Here is a 25,946-nt window from a genome sequence, read left to right on the forward strand (position 1 = left end):
CATTGAGCTTGAACTTGAATTGGACAGCACTCATTGATATGTGAGAAGTTTGCCCCTGTTCCTTAGTGGAATGTTCATGAGGTTGACACAAAAAAGTGATTATATGCCGATTGGTATCATACTTATCGATAGACCTATAACTAACTGTTCCTGTCGCATGACAGAAACAAATCTTCAAAGTAGCAATGTAGGGTAAAAATATGTTGGCAATATCCTTTGTTTAAGGCATAAGAATTGGGGCCTCTTTGTAACATATCCTATGTATTGCAAAGTTTACTTTCGATTATGGTATCTACGTGAATGATCACAAAACAGAAAACGTTAAAGCAAATGAATTACCAAAGAAAAGGTTACAAAAAAAATAATTTACATTTATTAAAAACAAATGCTAAATAAAATACATAAAGGGTCATAGGTAAATTAAACAAATTTATAAATAAACATTAACATTAAGGTTAAGGTTAAAACTAGAAAGAAATATGTCTTCTAATGCTAAAACTAAAGACTATGTTTGCGGCTTAGTGAGTGAGCTTTTGTTTTATCTTTTGTAAAATCATCAGTCCTTTGCTATTTTTTTTTTGTTTCGAAATAGAAAAATATGCGTATATATCTCACACATACATATATATACATATGCATATGTACGTATGTATGTGCAGTCGTCGCAGTTATCATGGGTCTTTTAGTATGTCGTTACTTGATGTCGCCGATCTTAGAGTGGTAGCCAAGAAATTATTGTTGGCACTCATGCGTTCGGCAAAACGTTTGAAAATATTTGTACCAAAATTGAGACTAGTATTACTTTGACTTGTCGAACGTCGCAGTAAAACGTTATTATTATCGGGTGACTCCTCGGCTGCCGGTGTCCTATTGCAATTCAATTGATCTGTAGAGCTTCGAGGGGCATTGGAGTCGTTTGATGCTGTTGTGGCGGTGCTGACACCGAGGGTTTTTTCAGCGGCTGGCGTTCGCTCACATACACAACGGAATCTCTCACATTGATGACACAAGAGAGCTTTATCCAACTGAAATATAATGTGTTGAGCAATGATGAGAATGTTTATGGGGATAGATTCCATTTTGAAGTTACAGTTTACTTTGTGGTTAATGATAGAGGGACCATTATTCCTTGCAATTGGATGATTTAAGAGTTGATTTAATAGTATAGCGTCTTTTTTTTACTTTGATAAAGAAAACTAGTATTCTGATAAAAGTGGTGCAGGAGGTCGTTGGTGACCCCTTGGACTTCATTACAATGGCATAATTTTATGAGAACCATTTTGCATACCCTGGGGTGTTTAGTCTTTTCTACCCACCACTATAGGATGGGGGTACACTAAACTAGTCATTGCGTTTGTAACACCTCGAAATATTGATCTAGGATCCCATAGAGTATATATAGTCTTAGGGATGGGCGATGGGTAAATACCTGGACCGGGTAAATATCTGGATATGTACCCATTTATACCCAAAAGCTGGGTATTTATAATTTGGCAGATATCTTGGGTATAAAAATATTTTCCAATCCATTTTTGATGATTTCGTATTCTTTGTATATAAACCTGATCTTCTGATCTCATAAAATCGGATTGTAGAGACATATGTAGCCACTATATAGACCGATCTCCAGACTTTAAGTCTTGAGGCAATAAATTGGTAATATTTCTTCCAATTTCGATGAAATTTGGCACAGTGAGTTCTGGTAGACCTCTACCCATTTCTGTGAAGGGGAACACCCCACGCTAAAACCCCCAAACGACCATATAGACCGATTGGTACAATATGGGACTTAAATGAAAGATACCTAGGAGTCGAGCACGAATCTCATATAGAATTCGGAGGCCAAGTATCAGAGGTCCGTGTCTTTGCCAAATCTTTCCAGAGGCTCAATAAGTCATATAAGGCGACTTTTGCATGAGGCATCTGTTTCTAAATATAAACTAATAAGGAAGGGCAAAAGTCGGGCGGAGCCGACTGTATAATACCCTAAACTTACCCCATAAGTACAATGTGAGAGCTATATTCAATTCTGAACCGAGTTTGATGGACCTCGGCGATTAACTAATGACCACATTATTGCAAATTACCCAAAATCTGACGATATATGGGAGCTATATCCAATTCCGAACCCATTTCGAGCAAACTAAACTAGTCATTGCGTTTGTAACACCTCGAAATATTGATCTAGGATCCCATAGAGAATATATAATCTTAGCGATGGGCGATGGGTAAATACCTGGACCGGGTAAATATCTGGGTATGTACCCATTCATACCCAAAAGCTGGGTATTTATAATTTAGCAGATATCTTGGGTATACAAATATTTTCCAAGCAATTTTTGATGATTTCGTATTCTTTGTATATAAACCTGACCTTCTGATCTCATAAAATCGGATTTTAGTTATATATAGCCGCTGTATAGACCGATCTCCAGTCCAAATGTGGCAATAAATTGGTAATTTTTCTTCCGATTTCGATGAAATTTGACACAGTGAGTTCTGGCAGACCTCTGCCCATATCTGTGAAGTGCGGTTCAGATCGGTCTATATTTGGATAAAGCTGCCCTATAGACCGACCACCCGATCTCCCGATATATTGTATTGAGGCCATAAAAGATCCATTTATTACCCGAATTTGATGAAATTTGGCTCAGTGTGTTCTGGTAGACCCCTACCCATTCCTGTCAAATGTATTTGGATATATGGGTTGCCCAAAAAGTAATTGCGGATTTTTTAAAAGAAAGTAAATGCATTTTTAATAAAACTTAGAATGAACTTTAATCAAATATACTTTTTTTTACACTTTTTTTCTAATGCAAGCTAAAAGTAACAGCTGGTAACTGACAGAAGAAAGAATGCAATTACCGAGTCACAAGCTGTGAAAAAATTTGTCAACGCCGACTATATGAAAAATCCGCAATTACTTTTTGGGCAACCCAATAGCTGCCATATAGACTGGTCTCCCGATATAGTGTAATGAGCCTATAAAAGGAGCATTTTTAATCCGATTAGAATGAAATTAGAGACGGTATCCTTTTTGGTATCCCTCGAAAACTTTTTGTTGAATATCGTCCAGATCGGACCATATTTGGATATAACTGCCATAGAGACCGATCTTCCGCTATGGAGTATAGAGCTCATGAAAGGAGCATTTTTCATCCGATTTTGATGAAATTAGTGTAGGTTGGTGGGGATTGTAAATGAGCCATATCGGTCCATGTTTTGATATAGTTGCCTTTGGATATTGACTTCTTGAGTCACTAAAGGGCGCAATTCTTATTCGATTTGGCTGAAATTTGGCATGAGGTGTTTTTTTTATGTTTTCCAACAACTGTGCTTAGTATGCTTGAAATCAGTCCATAACTTGATAATGCTGTCATATAATCTGATCTGGGGTCTTGACTTCTTAGGCCTCAAGAGGGCGCAATTCCCATCTGATTTGGCTCAACTTTTGCACAAAGTATTTTGTTGTGACTTCCAACAACTGTGCCAAATATGCTTCAAATTAGTCCATAACCTGATATAGCTACCATATAAACCGATCTGGGATCTTGCCTTCTTGAGCCACTTAAGGGCGCAATTGAATTGAACTCGACAAATGCGTTCCATGGTGGAGGGTATATAAGATTCGGCCCGGCTGAACTTAGCACCCTTTTACTTATTATTCGTATTATCTATCTATCAAAACTATCAAACGCACTGTTTCAAAATTCATACAAGTCGGACACAAAATGCTCCTTTTATGGGATCACTACTCTGTATCGGGAGATCGGTCTATATGGCAGCTATATCCAAATAGGTGAGCTTACCGTTCCGCAGAGGTTAGAATATTTGTGAGTTATCTAACCAGATATCTTTTCAAAGTGGTGTCACTATGCGACTCGCCATTCGAACACGGCACATCGTTGAACTAAAACATTAAACGGATTGCACTCTGTAAATGGAAGCCAAAGACGAAGGGTTTGCGATATATCCGAGATGTACATATGTCAGAGATGATTGGACAAATTTGTGATTGCACAATGATAGTAACCCAAAAATAGAAATCAAGTATTCAAATGTCCACTCAAGTAACTAGGGGAACACCCCACGCTAAAACCCCCAAACGACCATATAGACCAATTGGTACAATATGGGACTTAAATGAAAGATACCAAGGAGTCGAGCACGAATCTTATATAGAATTCCAAGTATCAGAGGTCCGTGTCTTTGTCAAACCTTTCTAGAGGCTCAATAAGTCAAATAAGGCGACTTTTGCATGAGGCATCTGTTTCTAAATATAAACTAATAAGGAAGGGCAAAAGTCGGGCGGAGCCGACCGTATAATACCCTAAACTTACCCCATAAGTACAATGTGGGAGCTATATCCAATTCTGAACCGAGTTTGATGGACCTCGGCGAGCAAGTATGTTCAAACTGTAATAACTACGGTACAATATGGGACTTAAATGAAAGATACCTAGGAGTCGAGCACGAATCTTATACAGAATTCGGAGGCCTAGTATCAGAGGTCCGTGTCTTTGCCAAATCTTTCTAGAGACTCAATAAGTCAAATATGGCAACTTTTGCATGAGGCATAAGTACAATGTGGGAGCTATATCCAATTTTGAACCGAGTTTGATGGACCTCGGCGAGCAAATATGTTCAAACTGTAATAACTAAGGTTAACTAATGAGCACATTATTGCAAATTACCCAAAATCTGACGAACGTATATATGGGAGCTATATCCAATTTCGAACCCATTTCGAGCAAACTTCGCAGATAAAGTGTTGTGCAAAATTGTGACAGCTATATCTTAATCTGAAATTCATCAGTAATATCGAGAGTCTTAAGAAAATACTTTCTGCGAAATTTCGAGCGAATCGGTAGAAAAATGGGCACTTCTTGCTACATTTCTCAAAATCGGACGAACATATATATGGGAGCTATATCTAAATCTAAACAGATTTCGAGCAAACTTCTCAGATACTCTGACAGTCGTCGAGGAAAGCGTTGTACGAAGTTTTGGGAAGTTTGGTCAATAAATGGGCTTGCAGTGGCTCTAGTAGTAAAAATCGGGTGATATATATATAGCAGAGCTATATCTAAATCTCAACCGATTTTCAAGAAATTCACCAGTAATGTCGAGAGTCATAAAAAAGTTCGAGAGAAACGGTTAACAAATGACCATTTTATTGCATTATTACTGAAAATCGGGCAAACATATATATGGGAGCTATGTCCAAATCTGAACTGATTTTTTCCAATTTCAATAGGCTTTGTCTCTAGGCCGAAAAACATGTCTGTACCAAATTTGAAGACGATCGGATGAAAACTGCGACCTGTGCTTTGTACACAAATTAACATGGACAGACGGACATAGCTAAATCGAATCAAAAAGTGACTCTGAGTCGATCGGTATACTTAACAATGGATCTATCTCTCTTCCTTTTGGGTGTTACAAACAAATTCACTAAGTTATAATTCCCTGTGCCACAGAAGTGGTGTAGGGTATAACTATGATACGCCCCCTTACAATCTCCAGGCGGTCTGCATAACCCAAATTCGATAGTCGTATGGACTTGATTCGATCGACTTTCAATTGAATATCCCTATTTTATCGTGGCAAATTTCGTTAAGTGAGAAATTCTCGCCTCTTTAGACAAAAAAGGTTCGAAAACAATCGAATTGTTTGAAAAATTCTTGTGCTTGAAAAGGTACTAAATCCATCGCGGGAGTACTACGGTACTCTTCGGGTGGAAAAAGTACTGAAAAAAGTACTTAAGTACTGACTTTTCCACCCCTGCTACAAAGCACTAAATGGGCGTTGTTTTTCAAAATGGTTGTCAAAATTATCTACTAAACAGAAACTTGTGTGTTTTACTCTGTCTTCTGTTTCTAGCCCTTCAGACAACTTAAAAGACAACAACATGGCAGCCGGTTGTAAGTACCGGAATAACCCGATGGAGTTCTCCATCGGCAAGGGCTACCGCCGCAGTGTTACACACTGCTACAACAACAATATGTGGGTTCATTGTTCACCAGTTCAGCAAAAACAGTCACCAATGAATAGTTTTGTGCAGGCCTTCGAAGAACATAAACCCATGGGCTTGGAAATATTGTGCACTCTAACACATGTGCTCAACTCTGCTTTAGAGTGATAGTTATCTAAATGGAGTCAATTAAATTGATTGAACTTTAGAGCATTGTAGGAGGCCACCGTAGCGCAGATTTTTATTACAAATTCATTTTCATATAAAAAAGACTGCATATTTTTCAAAGTTTAAAAATAAATTATTGTAGTGAAACACAATTTTCTGGGAACTGCAAAACCCCAGGAGCTTTTCTACGGTTTCAGTCAGAGTAAACGAACTATTAGTCACAACTTGTATCGATAATAAGAAAATTTGGCTTTCTGTTCTGCTAAAAATGTCCGCCCTTTAAAAAACCCCAATCACATAGAAGTTTTGATCAGATTTTATATGAATTGTATGCAAGTGGAATGAACTAAGTAAATGAAACCCCACTTTTAGTCAGAATTACAATATATTTATGTAAAGTTGTAAATTTATTGAGAGATCAGTCAGAGTTTAGTGAGTGGATAGTTAGAAAAATTTGTGGATAGTTTGGTATGTTAATGGAAATGTTTCATGTTAGAAATGCAGGCTGGGTCAATTTAAACGTTTCCAAGTAAGGACTTTTGATGCATGGTTTGTTTCTGAAGACTATATTTTACAAAAGTAATTCTAGACATGAAATGCAAATTCGAAAATTAGCCGCAAACATTAAAGAACAGCGGCAACACCTCTTTTACAACTAAGAGAACATTCTAATTCAAAGTTAAAGCTCAATGATAAGGAAACACATTTATTGATGATTTTCATACCGACCATCATTCCGTTTGTAACACCTCGAAATATTGATCTAGGACCCCATAAGTACACATATTTTTGATCGTCTCGCCATTCTGAGTCGAACTAGTCATGTCCGTCCGTCTGTCGAAATCACGATAGCGGTCGAACGCGTAAAGCTAGCCGCTTGAAATTTTCCACAGATACTTAATATTGTTGTAGGTCGTTGGTAATTGCAAATGGGTCACATCGGTTTCGATTTGGTTATAGCTCCCATTATAACTGATCTCCCGATTTGACTTCTTGAGCCCCTGGAAGTTGTAATTTTTGTCCGATTTGGTTGAAATGTTTCATGTGGTGTTCCGTTATGACTTCCAACAACTGTGACAAGTATGGTCCAAATCTGTCTAGAACCTGATATAGCTTCCATATAAACCGATCTCCCGATTTGACTTCTTGCGACCCTAGAAGCCTTAATTTTTATCCGATTTGGCTGAAATGTTGCATGTGGTATTCCGTTATGACTTCCAACAACTGTGCCATCTACGGTGCATATAAACCGATCTCCCGATTTGACTTTTTGAGCCCTTATAAGCCTCCATTTTTGTCTGATTTGGCTGAAATTTTGCATGTGGTGTTCCGTTATGACTTCCAACAACTGTGACAAGTATGGTCCAAATCTGTTAAGAACCTGATATAGCTCCCATATAAAACGATCTCCCGATTTGACTTTTTGAGCCCTTACTAACCGCAATTTTTGTCTGATTTGTCTGAAATTTTGCATGTGGTATTCCGTTGTGACTTCCTACAACTGTGCCAAGTACGGTCTAATTCGGTCTTTAACCTGATATAGCTCCCATATAAACCGATCTTCCGATTTGACTTCTTGAGCCCCTAGAAGCCGCAATTTTTGTCCGATTTGGCTGAAATGTTGCATGTGGTATTCCGTTGTGACTTCCAACAACTGTGCCAAGTACGGTCTAAATCGGTCTTTAACCTGATATAGCTCCCATATAAACCGATCTCCCGATTTGACATCTTGAGCCCCTGGAAGCCTCAATTTTCATCCGATTTGGCTGAAATTTTGCACATTGTGTTCTGTTATGACTCCCAACAACTATGCCAAGTACGGTGTAAATCGGTCAAGAAAATGATATAGTCCCCATATAAACCGATCTCCCGATTTGACTTCTTGAGCCCTTACAAGCCGCCATTTTTATCCGATTTGGGTGAAATTTTGCATAGCCAGATATGGTCTATAACCAGATATGCTAATTTTGCCCATGAACATTACACTAAGGAACAGGGGTAAACTTCTCGTATATCAATGAGTGCAGGATGATTTAAGTTTTGAGCTCAATAATAAAGCGCCTCCTTTTTATAGCCGAGTCCGAATGGCGTGCCGCAGTGCGACACCTCTTTGGATAGAAGTTTTACATGGCATAGTACCTCACAAATGTTGCCAGCATTAGGAGGGGAATACCACCGCTGAAAATTTTTTTCTGATGGTCTCGCCAGGATTCGAACCCAGGCGTTCAGCGTCATAGGTGGACATGCTAACCTCTGCGCTACGGTGACCTCCATAACCAGATATATCTCCAATATTTTAGCAGAATCCATGGTGGTGGGTTTACTTACTTTTACTTGTTGTATTTTAAGCGGACATGCCAATCTCTGCCCCACGATGGCCATTATTATTCCATACTCCAATTAAACTAAAGGGTGATGTTTTAGCTATTATCTCCTTGGCAACACTAGTTTTAAATCATATTGGGACGCACAGTTGTATTTTAAGCGGACATGCCAATCTCTGCCCCACGATGGCCTTTATTATTCTATGCTCCAATCAAACTTAAGGGTGATTTTTTAGCTATTACCTCCTTGACAACACTATGTCATTGCCCGGCTTTCGCGTCTAACAGATACCATCCCTAAGGTGGGGAGACTATACCACCAATGGGGACACTATGAACCAACTAAGGGGAGTTGGATGGAAAACAATTAAGGATTTTGTAAGTAGCATGGAATTCCTAACTTCAAATTTTCTTTTTAGAGATTACTTTTTTTGTATTTAGAGCGCACAACAAGCCGATTACTGGCTTAGGTGTATGTCCATAGTGGCATGGGGACACTATACCAGACATGAACCAACTTAGGGGAGTGGCATGGAAAACAATTAAGGATTTTGTAAGTAAATAGCATGGAATTCCTAACTGAAATTTTTCTTTTTAGAGATTACTTTTTTATACCCACCACCGAAGGATGGGGGTATATCAATTTTGTCATTCCGTTTGCAACACATATCCATTTCTGACCCTATAAAGTATATATATTCTTGATCAGCGTAAAAATCGAAGACGATCTAGACATGTCCGTCCGTCTGTCTGTTTAAATCACGCTACAGTCTTTAAAAATAGAGATATGGAGCTGAAACTTTGCACAGATTCTTTCTTTGTCCCTAAGCAGTTTAAGTTTGAAGATGGGCTATATCGGACTATATCTTGATATAGCCCCCATATAGACCGATCCGCCGATTTAGGGTCTTAGGCCCACAAAAGCCACATTTATTATCCGATTTTGATGAAATTTGAGACAATGAATTGTGTTAGGCCCTTCGACTTCCTTCGTTAATTTGGCCCGGATCGGTTCAGATTTGGATATAGCTGCCATATAGACCGATCCGCCGATTTAGGGTCTTAGGCCCACAAAAGCCACATTTATAATCCGATTATGCTGAAATTTGGAACAGTGAGTTGTGTTAGGCCCTTCGAATTCCTTCGTTAATTTGGCCCGGATCGGTTTAGATTTGGATATAGCTGCCATATAGACCGATCCTCCGATTTAGGGTCTTAGGCCCACAAAAGCCACATTTATTATCCGATTTTTATGAAATTTGAGACAATGAATTGTGTTAGGCCCTTCGACTTCCTTCGTCAATTTAGCTCAGATCAGTCCAGATTTGGATATAGCTGCCATATAGACCGATCCGCCGATTTTGGGTCTTAGGCCTATAAAAGCCACATTTTTTATTCGATTTTGCTGAAATTTGGGGCAGTGAGTTGTGTTAGGCCCTTCGAATTCCTTCGTTAATTTGGCCCGGATCGGTTTAGATTTGGATATAGCTGCCATATAGACAAATCGGCCGATTTAGGGTCTTAGGCCCACAAAAGCCACATTTATTATCCGATTTTTATGAAATTTGAGACAATGAATTGTGTTAGGCCCTTCGACATCCTTCGTCAATTTGGCTCAGATCGGTGCAGATTTGGATATAGCTGCCATATAGACCGATCCTCCGATTTAGGGTCTTAGGCCCACAAAAGCCACATTTATTATCCGATTTTTATGAAATTTGAGACAATGAATTGTGTTAGGCCCTTCGACATCCTTCGCCAGTTTTGCTCAGATCGGTTCAGATTTGGATATAGCTGCCATATAGACCCATCCTCCGATTTAGGGTCTTAGGCCCATAAAAGCCACATTTATTATCCGATTTTGCTGAAATTTGGGACAGTGAGTTGTGTTAGGCCCTTCGACATCCTTCTTCAATTTGGCCCATATCGGTTCAGATTTGGATATAGCTGCCATATAGACCGATCCTCCGATTTAGGGTCTTAGGCCCACAAAAGCCACATTTACTATCCGATTTTGCTGAAATTTGGAACAGTGAGTTGTGTTAGGCCCTTCAACTTCCTTCGTTATTTTGGCCCGGATCGGTTCAGATTTGGATATAGCTGCCATATAGACCGATCTCTCGATTTAAGGTTTTGGGCCCATAAAAGGCGCATTTATAATCCGATTTCACTGAAATTTGCCACAATGACTCATTTTAGGCTTTTCGAAATACGTGTCGTATATGGTTAAGATCGGTTTATTTTTAGATATAGCCACTATACTTATTAGTATTTGGTCCAAATCGGAACATATTTTGATATAACTGCAATGGGACATAAGGTATGAAATTTTTTCACCGAATTTTGATGAATGGTGGTTTACATATATACCCGAGGTGGTGGGTATCCAAAGTTCGGCCCGGCCGAACTTAACGCCTTTTTATTTGTTTGTATTTAGAGCGCACAACAAGCCGATTACTGGCTTAGGTGTTATGTCCATAGTGGCATGGGGACACTATACCAGTTAATAAGGATTGTGTAAGTAGCTCGGAATTTCTAACATAGATTTTGTTTTTCGAAGCAAACTTTTTTTGTATTTAGAGCACACAACAAGCCGATTACTGGCTTAGGTGTATAGTGGCATGGAGCGGATTAATATCTGCAATCACTCTTCAACCTAACCAAACTTAATTTGAAAAAACAAAAACATATTCAATGAAAAAATGATTGAATCAATTAATTTTTAGTTAAAAAAACGATGTTATTTTCAATTAAATTTTTAATTGAAGATTTTTAGAGGACTTAGAGGACTTGACCCGGCCGAGCTTTACCTTTATATAGTTGTTTTTTTTTTATTTCTTGAGTTAGCACAGTTTTTTCAGGACACTTACACTTAACGTACACAACCACAAACACATGCATATTGTTATTATGCACAATAATTAAACAAAAATATATGATATGTGTTAAACAAAAAGCAAAATGAACGATTACAAACACCATTTGAGAATAATATGCATAAAAAAAACTAAAAACTACAAAAAGAAGACAAATGCAACAAACAAATTTGTGTGTACTCACATTGATTTTTCTGAGCATATCGGCAACGATATTCAATGCAGTTGTACGTGAAGAAGCGGTCATTGCTGCATTGCCATTAAGTAAATTATCCGGATCGCCAAATGGTTTTCCTAAAAACAAAAAAAAGAGTATAACAAAAAACACACATAATTACCAATCAAAAATTTCGTTTTGCACATCAAAACATAAAAAAGTTAAAAACAAAATCCGACAATTACTTAAGCCATAAGCTACAATAGTAATAGTTAAAACATATGAATTGAACATATGAATATGCAACTAGATATTAAAATTGTCAAGGGACGTACACAACAACACAACAACCTATGTAAGTAAAAGTATGGAGAACCTTAAGGTTAGACTTAAACAACGTCCTGTTTTTTTTTTTTCAAATTACCTTTTAGGTTTTTATTTACAAATTGAATTGTGTGGCTTATTGTTGACTTTGAATATTTATTTATTGAGCATTTGACATTTTGGTATTCCAATGGGTAATTTATAACCTTATACACATCGTATCGTTTTTAAAAATTAATATTTTTAATATAAAAACAAAATAATAAGTTTGTTCAAATATGTAAAAAATATAACACAAAATAAAATTAACTTACAAAACTTAAACATATTCGAGAGATATTGCCAAAGAATTTTATAACAAATTTCATTAACAAAAACAAATGTAGTCTCATTTTCGTAAAGGTTTTGAGAGTTGCAATAAACTACAAAAGCATTGCCTTCATGTGCACAGTCTTTTAAATATTAGATTAGAGATTACAATAAAGTTGATATGATAAAGCTATAAACATGGGATAAGATACTGAGTTTCTGAAAAACAGTTTTCAATTGAAAAAGTTTATTTTTGTAATTTCATGACATTAAAAAAAAAAACACTGATAAAATACGTTTTTGAAACCCGAAATAAAGAATTTTTAATTTAACCTTGGAGATGACGGAGTTTCTATGATTAAGACTGATAATTCTACATTTGTTTTTAGATAGATAATCCAAAACTTTTTTTGTTTTGCTTTATTTACATTTATACAAAAAGAGATAAAGTCGACATAGCCAACTTTGAATACCCTTTGCCATAGGAAGAAATCATCATATATATTAAAATCAATTTGTGTTTGTTTGTGTGTTCCTTATAGACTCCAAAAACGGCTGAACCGATTTTCATGAAATTTTCACTGATGGTGCATAATGATCCCGTGTTGAAAATAGGGTACGAAATTTTTTAATATCTAAAGGGGGACGGGCCCTCCCCCTTAACCTTAACCTGGTATAGTAACCTAAAAACAACAAGAAAAAAAAGCGTTATACCCACCACCTCGGGTATATATGCAAACCACCTTTCATCATAATCCGGTGAAAAATGCATAATTTATGCCCCCATAGCAGCTTTATCGAAATATGGTCCGATTTCGGACCAAATTCGTCACGGATTGGGATGTCTAATAAGTACAAGTCATTGTTCAATTTTGTAGAATATTGCTTTTTTGGTAGCTATATCCAAGTATAGATCGAACTGAACCATATACGACACGGATGTCGAAAAGCCTAACATAACAAATTATAAATGCGCCTTTAAGGGGGCCAAGACTTTAAATCGAGAGATCCGTCTGTATGGCAGCTATTTTCAAATCTGTACTGATCTGGTCCAAATTGAAGAGGAATGTCAAAGGGCCTAACACAACTCACTGTCCCAAATTTCGGCGAAATCGGACAATAAATGTGCCTTTTATGGGTTCGAACCCTTAAATCAAGAGATCGGTCTATATGGCAGCTATATCAAAAACTGGACCGATCTAGGCCAAATTGCAGAAAGTTTTTTACGAGCCTAACACAATTCACTGTCCCAAATTTAGGCGACATTGGACAATAAATGTGGCTTTTATGGGCTCAAAACCTTAAATTGAGATATCGGTCCATATGGCAGCTATATCCAAATCTGAAGCGATCTGGACCATATTGAAAAAGGAATTCGAAGGGACTAACACAAATTTAAGAAGGATGTCAAAGGGCCTAACACAACTCACTGTCCTAATTTTCGGCGAAATCGAACAATAAATGTGCCTTTTATGGGTTCAAATCCTTAAATCGAGAGATCGGTCTATATGGCAACTATATACAAAACTGGACCGATCTACGCCAAATTGCAGAAAGTTTTTAAAGAGCCTAACACAACTCACTGTCCCAAATTTCAGCAAAATCGGACATTTAATGTGGCTTTATGGGTCTAAGATCTTAAATCGAGAGAATGGTCTATATGACAGCTATATGCAAATCTGGATCGATCTGAGCCTAATTGAAGAGCGGTGTCAAAGGGCCTAACACAACTCACTGTCCCGAATTTCGGCGAGATCGGACAATTAATGCGCCTTTTTTGGGCGTAAGACCTAAAATCGAGATATCGGTCTATATGACAACTATGTCCAAATCTGAACCGATCTGGGCCAAATTGAATAGAGGTGTCAAAGGGCCTAACACAACTCACTGTTCCAAATTTCGGCGAGATCGGACAATAAATGCTCCTTTTATGGGCCCAAAACCTTTAATCGAGAGATCGGTCTATATGGCAGCTATATGCAAATCTGGATCGATCTGGGCCAAATTGAAAAAGGAAGTCGAAGAGCCTAACAAAACTCACTGTCCCAAATTTCAGCAAAATCGGACAGTTAATGTGGCTTTTATGGGCCTACAACATTAAATCGAGATATCGGTCCATATGGCAGCTATATCCAAATCTGAACCGATCTGGACCATATTGAAAATGGAAGTCGAAGGCCTAACACAAATTTAAGAAGGATGTCGAAGGGCCTTACACCGCTCACTGTCCCAAATTTTGGCAAAATCGGACAATAAATGCGCCTTTTATGGGCCCAAGACCTTAAATGGAGAGTTTTATGTGACTGAAATTTTGCACGTGATGTTTTGTTATCACTTCCACCAATTGTGCTAGGGATGGTTCAAAACGGTTCATAACCTAAAATAGCTGTCATATAAACCCATCGTGGGTCTTGACTTCTTCAGCCTTTAGAGGGCGCATATTTTATCCGATTTGGCTGTAATTTTGCACGTGGCATTTTGTTATCACTTCCAACAACTGTGCTAAGTATGGTTTAAATCGCTTCATAACTTGGTATAGCTGCCAAATAATCCGGTCTTGGATCTTGACTTCTTGAGCCGCTTCTCATACGATTTGGCGGAAATTTAGCATGAGATGTTTTGTTATGACTTCCAGCAACTGTGCTTAGTATGGCGCAAATCGGTACGTAACCTGATATAACTGTCATATAAACCCATCTTGGGTCTTGACTTCGTGAGCCTCTAGATGCCGCAATCCTCGTCCGATTTAACTGAAATATTTGCATGAGATGTTTTGTTATGACTTTCAACAACTGCCCTTAGTATGGCGCATATCGGTACATAACCTGATATAGCTGCCATATAACCCGATTTGTGATCTTAACTTCTTGAGCCTCTAGAGGGCGCAATTCTCATCCGATTTGGCGGAAATTTTGTACAACGACTTCTCCCATGAACTTCAGCATAGGTGTCTAACATGTTCTGAATCGATCTATAGCCTGTTACAGCCCCCATATAAACCGATCTCCCGATTTTGCTTCTTGAGCCCTGAAATATTGAGCACTTAAATATTACACAATGATTTATACAATGTTCAGCATTCAATTCATTTATGGTCCGAATCGGACTATAACTTGATATAGCTCCAAAAGCACATTGGTTCTAATTCATTATCCTTTTTTTGAGGGTATATATGATTCGACCCGGCCAAACTTAACGCGCTCCTACTTGTTAGAGCTAAAATCGGAAAATTGGCACTTTAAATTTTTTGAACCTAAAAATCGGCAAAATGCCTAAAAATCAATAAATCTGGTAGCCCTACTACCAAGTGGTGTCGCTATGCGGCACGTCGTTCGGATTCGGCCTAAAAAAGGAGGCCCCTTATCATTCAGCTTACACTTTAATCGGACTGCACTCAATGATATGAGAGAAATAAATATCCCCTGTTCCTTAATGGCACCTTTTGTGAACTGAAAAGTTTAATCTGAAAATCGGTTGACTTCAAGATGGGGCCTATATTAGAACTTTATCTGCGCAAAATAACAATACCTCCTTAAAAAACCTTTTTTCAATTTTTTTTCAAAAATTTGCCTTTTTAGAGCAAAAATCGGCACTTTGTTATTTTTAAACCTAAATATGCCGAAAAATCGAAAAATCTGGCAGCCCTGCTACCAAGTGGTGTCGCTATGTGGCATGCTTCTCGGACTCGGCCTAAAAAAGGAGGCCCCTTATCATTAAGCTTAAACTTTAATCGGACTGCACTCATTGATATGAGAGAAGTATCCCCTGTTCCACCATTCCATTGTTCATGGGAAATTAGAAATTTAGTAGAATTAAGGGAAAAATTTTTCTTTAAAAGTTTTTTTTTGGGATATGAACACATGCGGCCCAATTGTTAGTGGCGTTTGTATGTCCATTGGTTTGAAACACTACCTCATTTAAATGAAAAAGTTTACCCTTATTTCCTTAGAAATGGAAACTTGGTAGGTAAGTGGAATACAAACTTAGACTTTAGGATGTATCAAAATGTTTGGGTTTATATAGGGGTTAAGAACGTAATGACATCAGCATTTTCTATAACCCTACTAAGCGTGGCTGCCCTAAACTGGTTTTAAACAATGAAGTGAGTGTTGCACACCAGCGAGCACTGTATTCGTCCATATGATTTCAATTGCTTCTCCAATTTTGTGGAAACAACATTTCATTTGTAATATGGCTAAGGGTATAATAAACATGAGATCACTGAACTAAATATAAATTAAAACTTGATGAACTAAATCAAAAAATGAAATACAAAAATGATGACAAATTTCAAATGATAAAAAAAAAATCTAAGCACAAAAATATAGAAACATACAAATTGTTGCAAAGAATAAAACAAAAAATAGTTCCCGCTTATTAAAAATAAATATGAAAACAATATATACATAGATACATAAATCGAAAACAAACAAAAAAACCGATTGATTAAAAATAGAAACATTATGACGAATGGATTCAATGGACACTTTGAAAGGGGTTATTTGACAAGTTGCCTAGTGAAATACATTTAGAATGTTTTGTTGTTGTGCAGGTCCCGACATATTAAACATTTTTTACCAAGACTAGATAGACGAAATGAAAGTGAAAATGAAAATGGGCGCTAATCACGATTTCGATATTTCTTGGTTAGTTTTAAAACACCTTTGGTTTTTTTCAAGGAACGACAAATCTTACTTTTTAATGAGCGCTGCTGCAGTTGATAATCATTGATGTTTGTTGTTGAATTTGTTGTGTTGGTGTTATTCAAGATGTTTGTGGTCGCTGTCGCCGTCTCAGCATGCGACATAATATCACCGTTAATACCATTCGGTGTGGTAACTTCCGATCCCGGACTAAGACCATTTTGTTGTGTGCCATTGGGGCTGGTGTAACGTGTTTTCACATTAAGTTCCTGTTTAAGATCTGTGCGGAAAAAAAAAGAAGAAATAAACAAACAACAATCAAAACATTAGAACCCCAAATAAATTAGTTGAAGAGCTTAGAGAGTTATTGTTTTGTCCATAGCCCACCTCTTGTCTCATCCATAAGCCTTTGTAGTTTTTCTTGTAACACTTCTTTCTCATCGACTTCCATTTCAAGTAAAGCATTCTTTTCATATGCTTTATCCAGCATTCGTTCAAAATCGACAATACTTTCATTGAGTATGCGATGTGCTCGTTCGAGATCATCATTTTTCTGTTCCAATTGACGCAGGTATTCTTTCATCGAGTCTCGTTCTAATTTTACATTTTCCAACTGTTTTTCAACACTGGTAAAATCTACATTATGCGATTCGAGTTTGAGCTGTAAATATATAGAAGAGAGTGGGTTATGGTTAGTATGTCTTCAAAGCTTTTCTTTATTGTTATGATAATAAACTGAGAAGCTTTTGCAGCAGACACTAGCCTCTGCTATTTTAACGAATCGCCTCGGTATTAACTTAAAAATGCAGAAAAACAGCAATAACAAATATATAGCTGAAGCGGATTTTTTGCAGGAGGCCACCGTAGGTCAGAGGTTAGAATGTCCGCCTATGACGCCGAACGCCTGGATTCGAATCCTGGCGAGAGCATCAGAAAAAATTGTCAGCGGTGGTTTTCCCCTTCTAATGCTGGCTACATTTGTGAGGTACTATGCCATGTAAAACTTCTATCCATAGAGGTGTCGCACTGCAGCACACCCTTCGGACTTGGCCATAAAAAGAAGGCCCCTTATCATTGAGCTTAAAAAAAACTTGAATCGGACTGCAATCATCGATATGTGAGAAGTTGGCCCCTGTTCCTTAGTGGAATGTTCATGGGCAATATTTAAATTTGGATTTTTTGCAGGTGGTACAGCCCCAGACATTTCTTCCCAAGTGTGGATGATGTCAAATTCGTGCTCGAATCCCAAATAACTTTCTTTTGAGCCCATATTGCCATAGTCGGTAGGTATATCTGTCCGGTTTGAGAAAGCTTTTTTGAGGTGGGGTGATCAGATTCATTTTCTTCTCTCAAGTACCTTTCATTATACCCTCCACCATAGGATGGGGGGTATACTAATTCCGTCATTCTGTTTGTAACTGATCGAAATATTCGTCTGAGACCCCATAAAGTATATATATTCTTGATCGTCGCGACATTTTATGTCAATCTAGCCATGTCCGTCCGTCCGTCTGTCTGTCGAAAACACGCTAACTTCCAAAGGAGTAAAGCTAGCCGTTTGAAATTTTGCAGAAATACTTTTTGTTAGTGTAGTTCGGTTGGTATTGTAAATGGGCCATATCGGTCCATGTTTTGATATAGCTGCTATATAAACCGATCTTGGGTCTTGACTTCTTGAGCTTCTGGAGGGCGCAATTCTCATCCGATTTGACTGAAATTGTGCACATAGTGTTTTAAAATCACTTCTAACAACTGCGGTATGTATGGTCAATCCCATGGCAGCCGGTTGTACGTACCGGATTGACCCGATGGAATCCTCCATCGGCAAGGGCTGCCGTCTCGGTGTAAAACACACTGCTACAACAACAACAACAACGGTATGTATGGTTCAAATCGGTCCATGACCTGGTATAGCTGTCATATAAACCGATCTTGGGTCTTGACTTCTTGAGCCTCTAGAGTGCGCAATTCTTATCCGATTAGAATGAAATTTTGCCCCACGTGTTTTTTTATGCTATCCAACAATTGTGCCAAGTATGATTCAAATCGGTTCATAACCTGATATAGCTGCCTTATAAACCGATCTGGGATCTTGACTTCTTGAGCCTCTAGAGGCCGCAATTTGGTCCGATTTGCCTGAAATTTTGTACGACGGATCCTCTTATGACCATCAACATACGTGTTTATTATGGCCTGAATCGGTCTATAGCCCGATACAGTTCCCATATAAATCGATCTCTCTATTTTACTTCTTGTGCCCCAAAGGGTGCAATTCTTATTCGAATTGGCTGACATTTTACACAGGTCTCCAACATATAATTTAATTGTGGTCTAAACCGGATCATATCTTGATATCGCTCTAATAGCAGAGCAAATCTTTTCTTATATCATTTTTGCCTAAGAAGAGTTGCCGGGAAAAGAACTCGACAAATGCGCTTCATGATGGAGGGTATATAAGATTCGGCCCGGCCGAACTTAGCACGCTTTTACTTGTTTGAGTCTCATATTGTCATGATTGATTTATACATCTATTTGGCGGGTTTTGGGTTGGGGTGGGGTGCAAAAGGTATTGCTAGACAGCATTTAGTTATGTCTTCACACTGCTAGGATCTTTGTCTCCTGATGGAGGTGATCCACATGAGAACTGCGAAGACAGTCCTTCGCAGTTCGAAGGGCGGCATTCTGACAGATTTGAATATTATTCCACTGCGTGTCACAAAGCTGACGAGATCACATTGGCGCTGCATAACTAACCACAGACCGGCCAATTGTTTTGTACATGGTCAACAAGGTTTCTCTGTCTGCACCCCAAGTGCTGCCACCAAGTGACTTGAGGACCTTGTTTCTACTTTTGACTTTATCGCAAATTGTTGTGGCATGTGGGGAGAATGTGAAAGAGCTGTCAAATATGCCGCCATCACAGTCAGCTCAGTATTCATCTCACGCGTATTTGTAGTGAACAATGTGGTTGAAGATTTGGTGGGAGATATCTTCAGATTTCTTGCAGCGAAATATGAGGCAAGTTCATTGAGGTAGACGTTCAATCTATCACAGATACCATCAATGGGTGGGGGGCCTGATGCCATGATCGTACAATCGTCCGCATATGATACGATCTCTATGTCGTCTGGAGGTGGTGGAATTGAGGATAGGTAGAGGTTAAACAGTACCGGAGTCATCCACCTTGGGGAACTTCCTGTTTCACTCTACGGTGCTTCGACTTCGTATCCCTAAATTCCGCAAATGTATGGTGACTACACAGATAATTCGCGACCCAGCGTTTTAAGCCTGGCTGGAGGGACGTGTTGGCGATGTCCTCAAATAATTTGGCATGGCTGACCGTGTCGAATGCCTTCGATAGGTCCAGTGCCATGAGGACCGTCCTATCACATGGCCTGGGCTGATTGAAGCCACGGCAAATGTGTGCGGTGATGGCATGCAAAGCTGTTGTTGTGCTATGCAGTCTTCGAAATCCATTTTGATGCTCGGCGAATGGAAATTCTCCCCCAAGTCTCGGGAGGAGTAATGCCTCAAGCGTCTTTGCCACTGGTGAGAGAAGGGAGGTCTGTACGACTCGCCCAAACTTGGGTCCTTTCCAGGCTTCAGTAGCGGGATCACTCTGCCCATTTTCCAGACATGCCGCACCGGGGGTATTCAAAATATAAGAGTGTTCAAAGACAGGTTGAGGACAGAGGTAAGGTACTCAACTCCAGGTGAATCCAGTTTCTCCAACATTAATGTAGAGATTCCGTCGGGGCCCAACACTTTAGATGATGTGGCGCCGCGGAACACATTCGTAATTTCGTCCACTTTAAATTGTGATGGCTGTTCATCGGCTGGGAGACCACGAATACGACGAATGGCTTTCCATCTTACCCTATCCCTCTCGGAATGCACAATAAATTGACGGTTGAACAACCTGGCGCATCTCTTCGGATCAGTCACGGTTATTTCGCAAAAAGTGACTGAGGCCCTGTCATCCCGTTTACCGGGGTTCGAGAGTGACTTAACAGTAGACCACAGTTTGCCTACACCGATGCCTAAGTTACATTTCTCCAATTGTTCCAACCACAAATTCCCCTTATGTTCGTTGACCACCCTGTTTATTTCCAGATTCAGCTCCCATCACGCTCGTCTGTGATTACCACAGCTTGCGCCGGGAAATTGGGCCGCACTGGGGGTATTCGACCGGCTGCTGCGTTAATGATGTCTCGGAATTTCCTCTTGGCCACGATTGGTATACTCTCTGAAACCAGCCCAATCGGCCTTCTTGTGATTGATAAACGTCCGGCGCTCAGAGGTTATGAAGTCGGATGCTCGGCCGATGGTGAGAATTGTGAGGAGGTGGTCTGACCCCAAAGAACTGACGGCTGCCAGGATACGTCACTCAGAAGATCAGGGGATACAATGGAGATGTCTGGCGAGCTGCTGTACTTCCTCGTAATCCTAGTGGGGGCATCATCATTAACCGTGCAAAACGTGGAGCTTTCAATCTGCTCTGCAAAACCTATGCCACGCTGGTTGTTACCTAGGGGAGAATGCCATGAAGTGTGTTGCGCATTAAAGTCCCCTAGAACCAGACGATTATGGCCAGATAGTAACCCACTTATGTCGGGGTTGTAAGCTTGGCCATAAATCGGGACACAGCGACCAACCGGCGGTATTTACACGTTGTATAGCTCTATCTCGGCAGTACCGGACCTGACTGCTATCCCCACGCACTCCAAGTAGGGGTCACTAGCGCTAGGCGCAGGCGAGATGGGTCTATATTGCACGGAATGGTGTATCACGAAGGCCAATCTCCCACCTCCATTCCTTAAGCGATCCTTACGTAGCACATTGTATCCGTGACAACTGTTCAAGCTGCAGGTGTTGGTCAGCTTTGTCTCCCGAATCGCTGCGACCAATATTTCATTCCGACTCATGAAATCCACAATCTCATCGATCTTGCCATGGAGTCCGTTGCAGTTTAGCTGCAAAAACGATACACTTCCCGGCACTGGCCTGGCAATATTTGAGCTGGGATTTTGCCGTTGCGTATATTGCCGTACAGGAGAAGTTGGGGTCACATAGTCCTATGACGAGACCGCAGAAGGCGACGACGTTGACGCTTGTGACCCACTGCTGGCTATGTTCGCACAGCACCTTGCGACATAGCCAGTATGACTATACTCCCGTAGTGAAGTTAGGCCAGAGCAAGAACGGAAATGTACCCACTCCATGCACCGGTTACACCTCACCGACACCGACCGATGATGAAGGCGGTTCTGGCAAATTGAACAGAACCAGGGTCCGGGGATCTTTTCAATCCCGGCACGGACCAGAAGCGTGCGGGGAGGCACTCCGGGATGTGCCTCTCCCATGACGAAAAAAGACGAACACGTACACTGAGGCGGCAGCCCTTACCGATGAGGGGTTCCATCGGTTCAATACGGTGCGTACAACCGGCTGCCATGGGATGTTTTATGGTGATGGGGACAAGAGGAAGACGGTTGGGCAACCGGTCTACATGTCCGACTATAGAGTTTTTGGGGTTGGGCTGGTCCCCGGATAGTAAGAATAAAAAGAAGGTCCCTTTCCATTGAGATTAAATCTTGAATCCGGCTCATTGATAGGTGGGAAATTTGCCCTTGTCCCTTAATGGAAGATTCATGAGTAAATTTGGAAATTTTGATTATAAGGGTTGCCGATGAGGGTTCCATCGGTTCAATCCGGTGCGTACAACCGGCTGCCATGGGATGTGGACGAGATGAAGACGGTTGGGCAAGCGATCTACATGTCCGATTATAGGATTTTTGGGGTTGGGCTGATAGTAAGGATAAAAAAAAGGTTCCTTACCATTGAGATTAAAACTTGAATTGGACTCATTGATAGGTGGGAAGTTTGCCCTTGTCCCTTAATAGAATGTTCATGAGGAAATTTGGTAATTTTGACCGTTAGGTTTGTATAAATAGATAAAATAAAATATAAAACGATTTTACAAAAATCCCATTAGGCACTCGCTCCTTGATATAGTAGAAATTCGCCCGTTAGTAATTTCCCTGAATTGTGCAAATAGTACATAAAAAGGTTAGGTTAGGTAAGAGCGGCAGTCCTTTACAGACTCACTTAGACATTGTGATACCAAATTAGCGAAAGACCAAGGCTGCTGGCGGGAATCGAACCCACGACCCCTGCACAAGTAATCCAAGCACGCTACCATCTCGGCTACCGGGCGCCCATAGTACATACATACCTTAAGTGATTCATTTTCTTTCTCCAAAGAGGTTATCTTAAACCTGAGATCTTTAATTGTGGCTGTTTTTTGATCAAGTGTAGCATCCATTTCGGCTTCCATTTCCCGAGATTGCTCCACATATTCGTCATACTCTTGCTTAACATCTGTCCACCTATGTTGTGAGGAAACGAGAAGAAAATAAACTCCAAGTAAATACAAAAAATATCAGATCTTCAGTAGTATTATACAACTTACTCTTTGTGATAGAGTTTGGCTCTTTCCTTCCAATAACGACATTCATCTTCAACACTATTGAATAGAGGAGGGGACTCCATCATTGCACTACAGCAGGTATGTTGTTGTATATATTGGTATAATGTATGTCGGTGGTGTTTTTGGTTGGCCGATCAAATCGTCCGAAGGAATTGAAAAAACAACTCTTGCGAAAGAGTTCAGAGAGCAAAAGTATCGTTTAATAGAATAAAAATACGTTTTAATATTTTCCACGTTAGTTTTCCGCTGTGAGGGGAATGGGGGATTTTTGGGGAGTGATTAAAAACACCTTTATCTTTGAAATCCAAATTTTTCTCAAGATCCACAGAAAAATATGCTTAAAGATATTTCAATTGTTTTGTTTGTTTGTCTTTCCCCCAAAATTAACTGTTTTTGTGGTCGTCGATTTTCCTTTTTGTTTTGCTGTTGAAAAACAAAAGAAATTAAATTTATCACTTTTAGTTGCTTTTTTGTTGACTTGTGGGAAAAATCAATTCAATTCAATTAGTTGTTGCTTCTTGTGCTTGAGTCCATTGTTTTTGTTGTTGTTACTGCTCATGGATGCCATGCAGAGTTTTCCCTGAAGTTTTCATTTATATCACGTCGTTTTTTTATCTCCTTGTACATATGTTTTCTCTATTTTTTTTTTTCTTTTTTTGTTTGTTACAATAAGCAATTGGTATCGTTTCTTTTTCGTTTTTTCGCGTCTATTGTCTGCCTATCGGTCTATGTCGCTATAGCTAATTAAAATTACGGAAGACAACAAAAATGAGTTTTCAAGTTTTGTCATCGACAATTGTGGGTCTCTTCTTTCCCCAAGGCAAAATGAAATCATCGCATAACTTTTGGTTGCGTTTTTTCCAACTAATTCAATTCATATAAACAAAATACCATACGCAAATCATTTGACCAGATTTAAATATATACGTTTACACTCACTTTAAAAATTAGCTTTCACGTTTCTTTTGTTAAATTGTAAAAAAAAATCTGTTAAACTAGAACAAAACTGGTAGGTTTTGGTTTTTGATAAATCAGGGTTGGAAAACAAGTTGATAAAAAATCGATTTGTTTAAATCGATATTTTTCAAACCGATATAAAGTATTTTTTCCCATTGGAATTTGAAGTATCATGATTAGTTACATCTCTTATAACTATATTTAATATAAAAACAGTATATCTAAATTAAAATGATGGAACGATTGTTATGATGATATGAAAATATTTATTTATTTATATCCTAATAGTAATACATAAGCCTCCTCGGCCTTCATGGCAAAGATAAAACAAATACATTTCGATAAGCTGTTACTACAAATTTAAACATGCGCATCACTGGCGCGTCCCTGGCTTTGAAAGGAAAACGAATGTTGCCAATAGTTGAACGAGTGATATAACGACCCATTAAGGTCAGATGTTAATGAACATTTATTTTTATACATATATACTTATCAAGCCTGGTACCGACTTCGACTTTTCACACGACCAACTGTGAAAACACACTATTAAAAAAAATGGTTACGAAGATAATGCGAAAACATCCCGTAAAAGTGGTACTGACTTCTATGAGCAAAATAGTAGCGACATGTCGTTGCATCAGGACAAATTTCGCACAATTTTAATTGTACAATAAATGTAATTAAATGCTCACGAAATGGGCCGAATCAACTCTGCTTTAATACTGTTGTCTTGTTGTGTGTTGTTGTTTAACTTTTGTTTGTGTTCTGACAAAGAAAAGAGTTCGTCGCATTTCGCAATAATTTAATAGGCATTTTCGTTGTGAATGAAGTCAGTACCAGGCTTTAGGGTTGGTTTCTATTTTGCTTTCGGAATAGCCGCTGAAATTTGTAATTGTTTCGCGAGCGAAATTTGACAGCAATCAAATGTTTTTGTTTCGATACCAAAACACGCTTCTTTATCTGCACTTATTGTTTTGTGTATTTTATATATATTTTCTTAAATAAATAGAACCAATTGAAAGTAATGAAACAAACTAAAATAATGCCGGCAATAGTTTCAAGTGTTGCCACTATAATAGTTTTTTTTTACCATTTTCCTCACTAGAAACAGAGTACTACATTTCCGCCGATTTTCAGCCCACGTTTCGCCGACGTTTTTTTTTATAGAGTTTGACAGCAATCCGCTCGAAAAACTGAACAGAATAGTCAGCTTTACGCAGGTTTCACTAATACAAGGTTAGGTCACTTGCGAAAACAAAAAGTGGATAGGCCCCATGTACATCATTAATGATGTCAAATCTGCTGTTTGAAAATGTCATTATATATGAGAAAAAAAGAAAAAGAGATCAAGATGACATCCTCAAAGCCAAGTTCTGCCAAAAACGAAAAAAATGTATGTGATGACAACCACAAAGCCATGTACTGCCAAAAACGAAAAAATGTATGTCCGCTGATCGCTTGACCTAGTACCTACGCTAGTACGTACCTTGGAAATGTTATTTATGCTAAGATTTTTTTTGACCATCGGGTCAATCTGGTACGTACAACTGGCTGCCATGGGATTGACCGTATCGTAACACAAAGAAATTTTTACCGCGTTGCTTTTGTGGGATTTGTGTGCAGAGTTGCATTTTTGCAACGCGACGCTCAAAACTGAAGTTCAACGCTCAACTCATTCTGTTTTGGTCATATTTTCATTGAGATTTTTTTAAAAAAGTAACCGT

General features: G+C 38.9%; 1 protein-coding gene across 2 annotated transcripts; it reads right to left on the reverse strand.

Moving 5' to 3' along the window:
• Nucleotides 1-393: 393 nt before the first annotated feature.
• On the reverse strand, nucleotides 394-24,289 carry LOC106093466 (nuclear distribution protein nudE homolog). Of its 2 annotated transcripts, none has more exons than XM_013260518.2 (7): nucleotides 24,205-24,289; nucleotides 23,248-23,688; nucleotides 23,011-23,164; nucleotides 17,163-17,436; nucleotides 16,828-17,055; nucleotides 11,527-11,636; nucleotides 394-1,025 (listed from the first exon to the last, which is right to left on the reverse strand). In XM_013260518.2, the coding sequence occupies exons 2-7, from the start codon at nucleotides 23,328-23,330 to the stop codon at nucleotides 672-674; spliced, it is 1,203 nt and encodes a 400-aa protein (XP_013115972.1). In that variant the 5' UTR covers nucleotides 23,331-23,688; nucleotides 24,205-24,289; the 3' UTR covers nucleotides 394-671. The 2 variants fall into 2 exon arrangements, with proteins under 2 accessions (XP_013115972.1, XP_059219613.1); XM_059363630.1 differs by lacking the exon at nucleotides 24,205-24,289 and adding an exon at nucleotides 23,818-24,083.
• Between the last annotated feature and the right edge of the window lie 1,657 nt (nucleotides 24,290-25,946).

Source organism: Stomoxys calcitrans, chromosome 1, assembly GCF_963082655.1.
Source record: "Stomoxys calcitrans chromosome 1, idStoCalc2.1, whole genome shotgun sequence".
Classification (NCBI taxonomy): Eukaryota; Metazoa; Arthropoda; class Insecta; order Diptera; family Muscidae; genus Stomoxys; species Stomoxys calcitrans.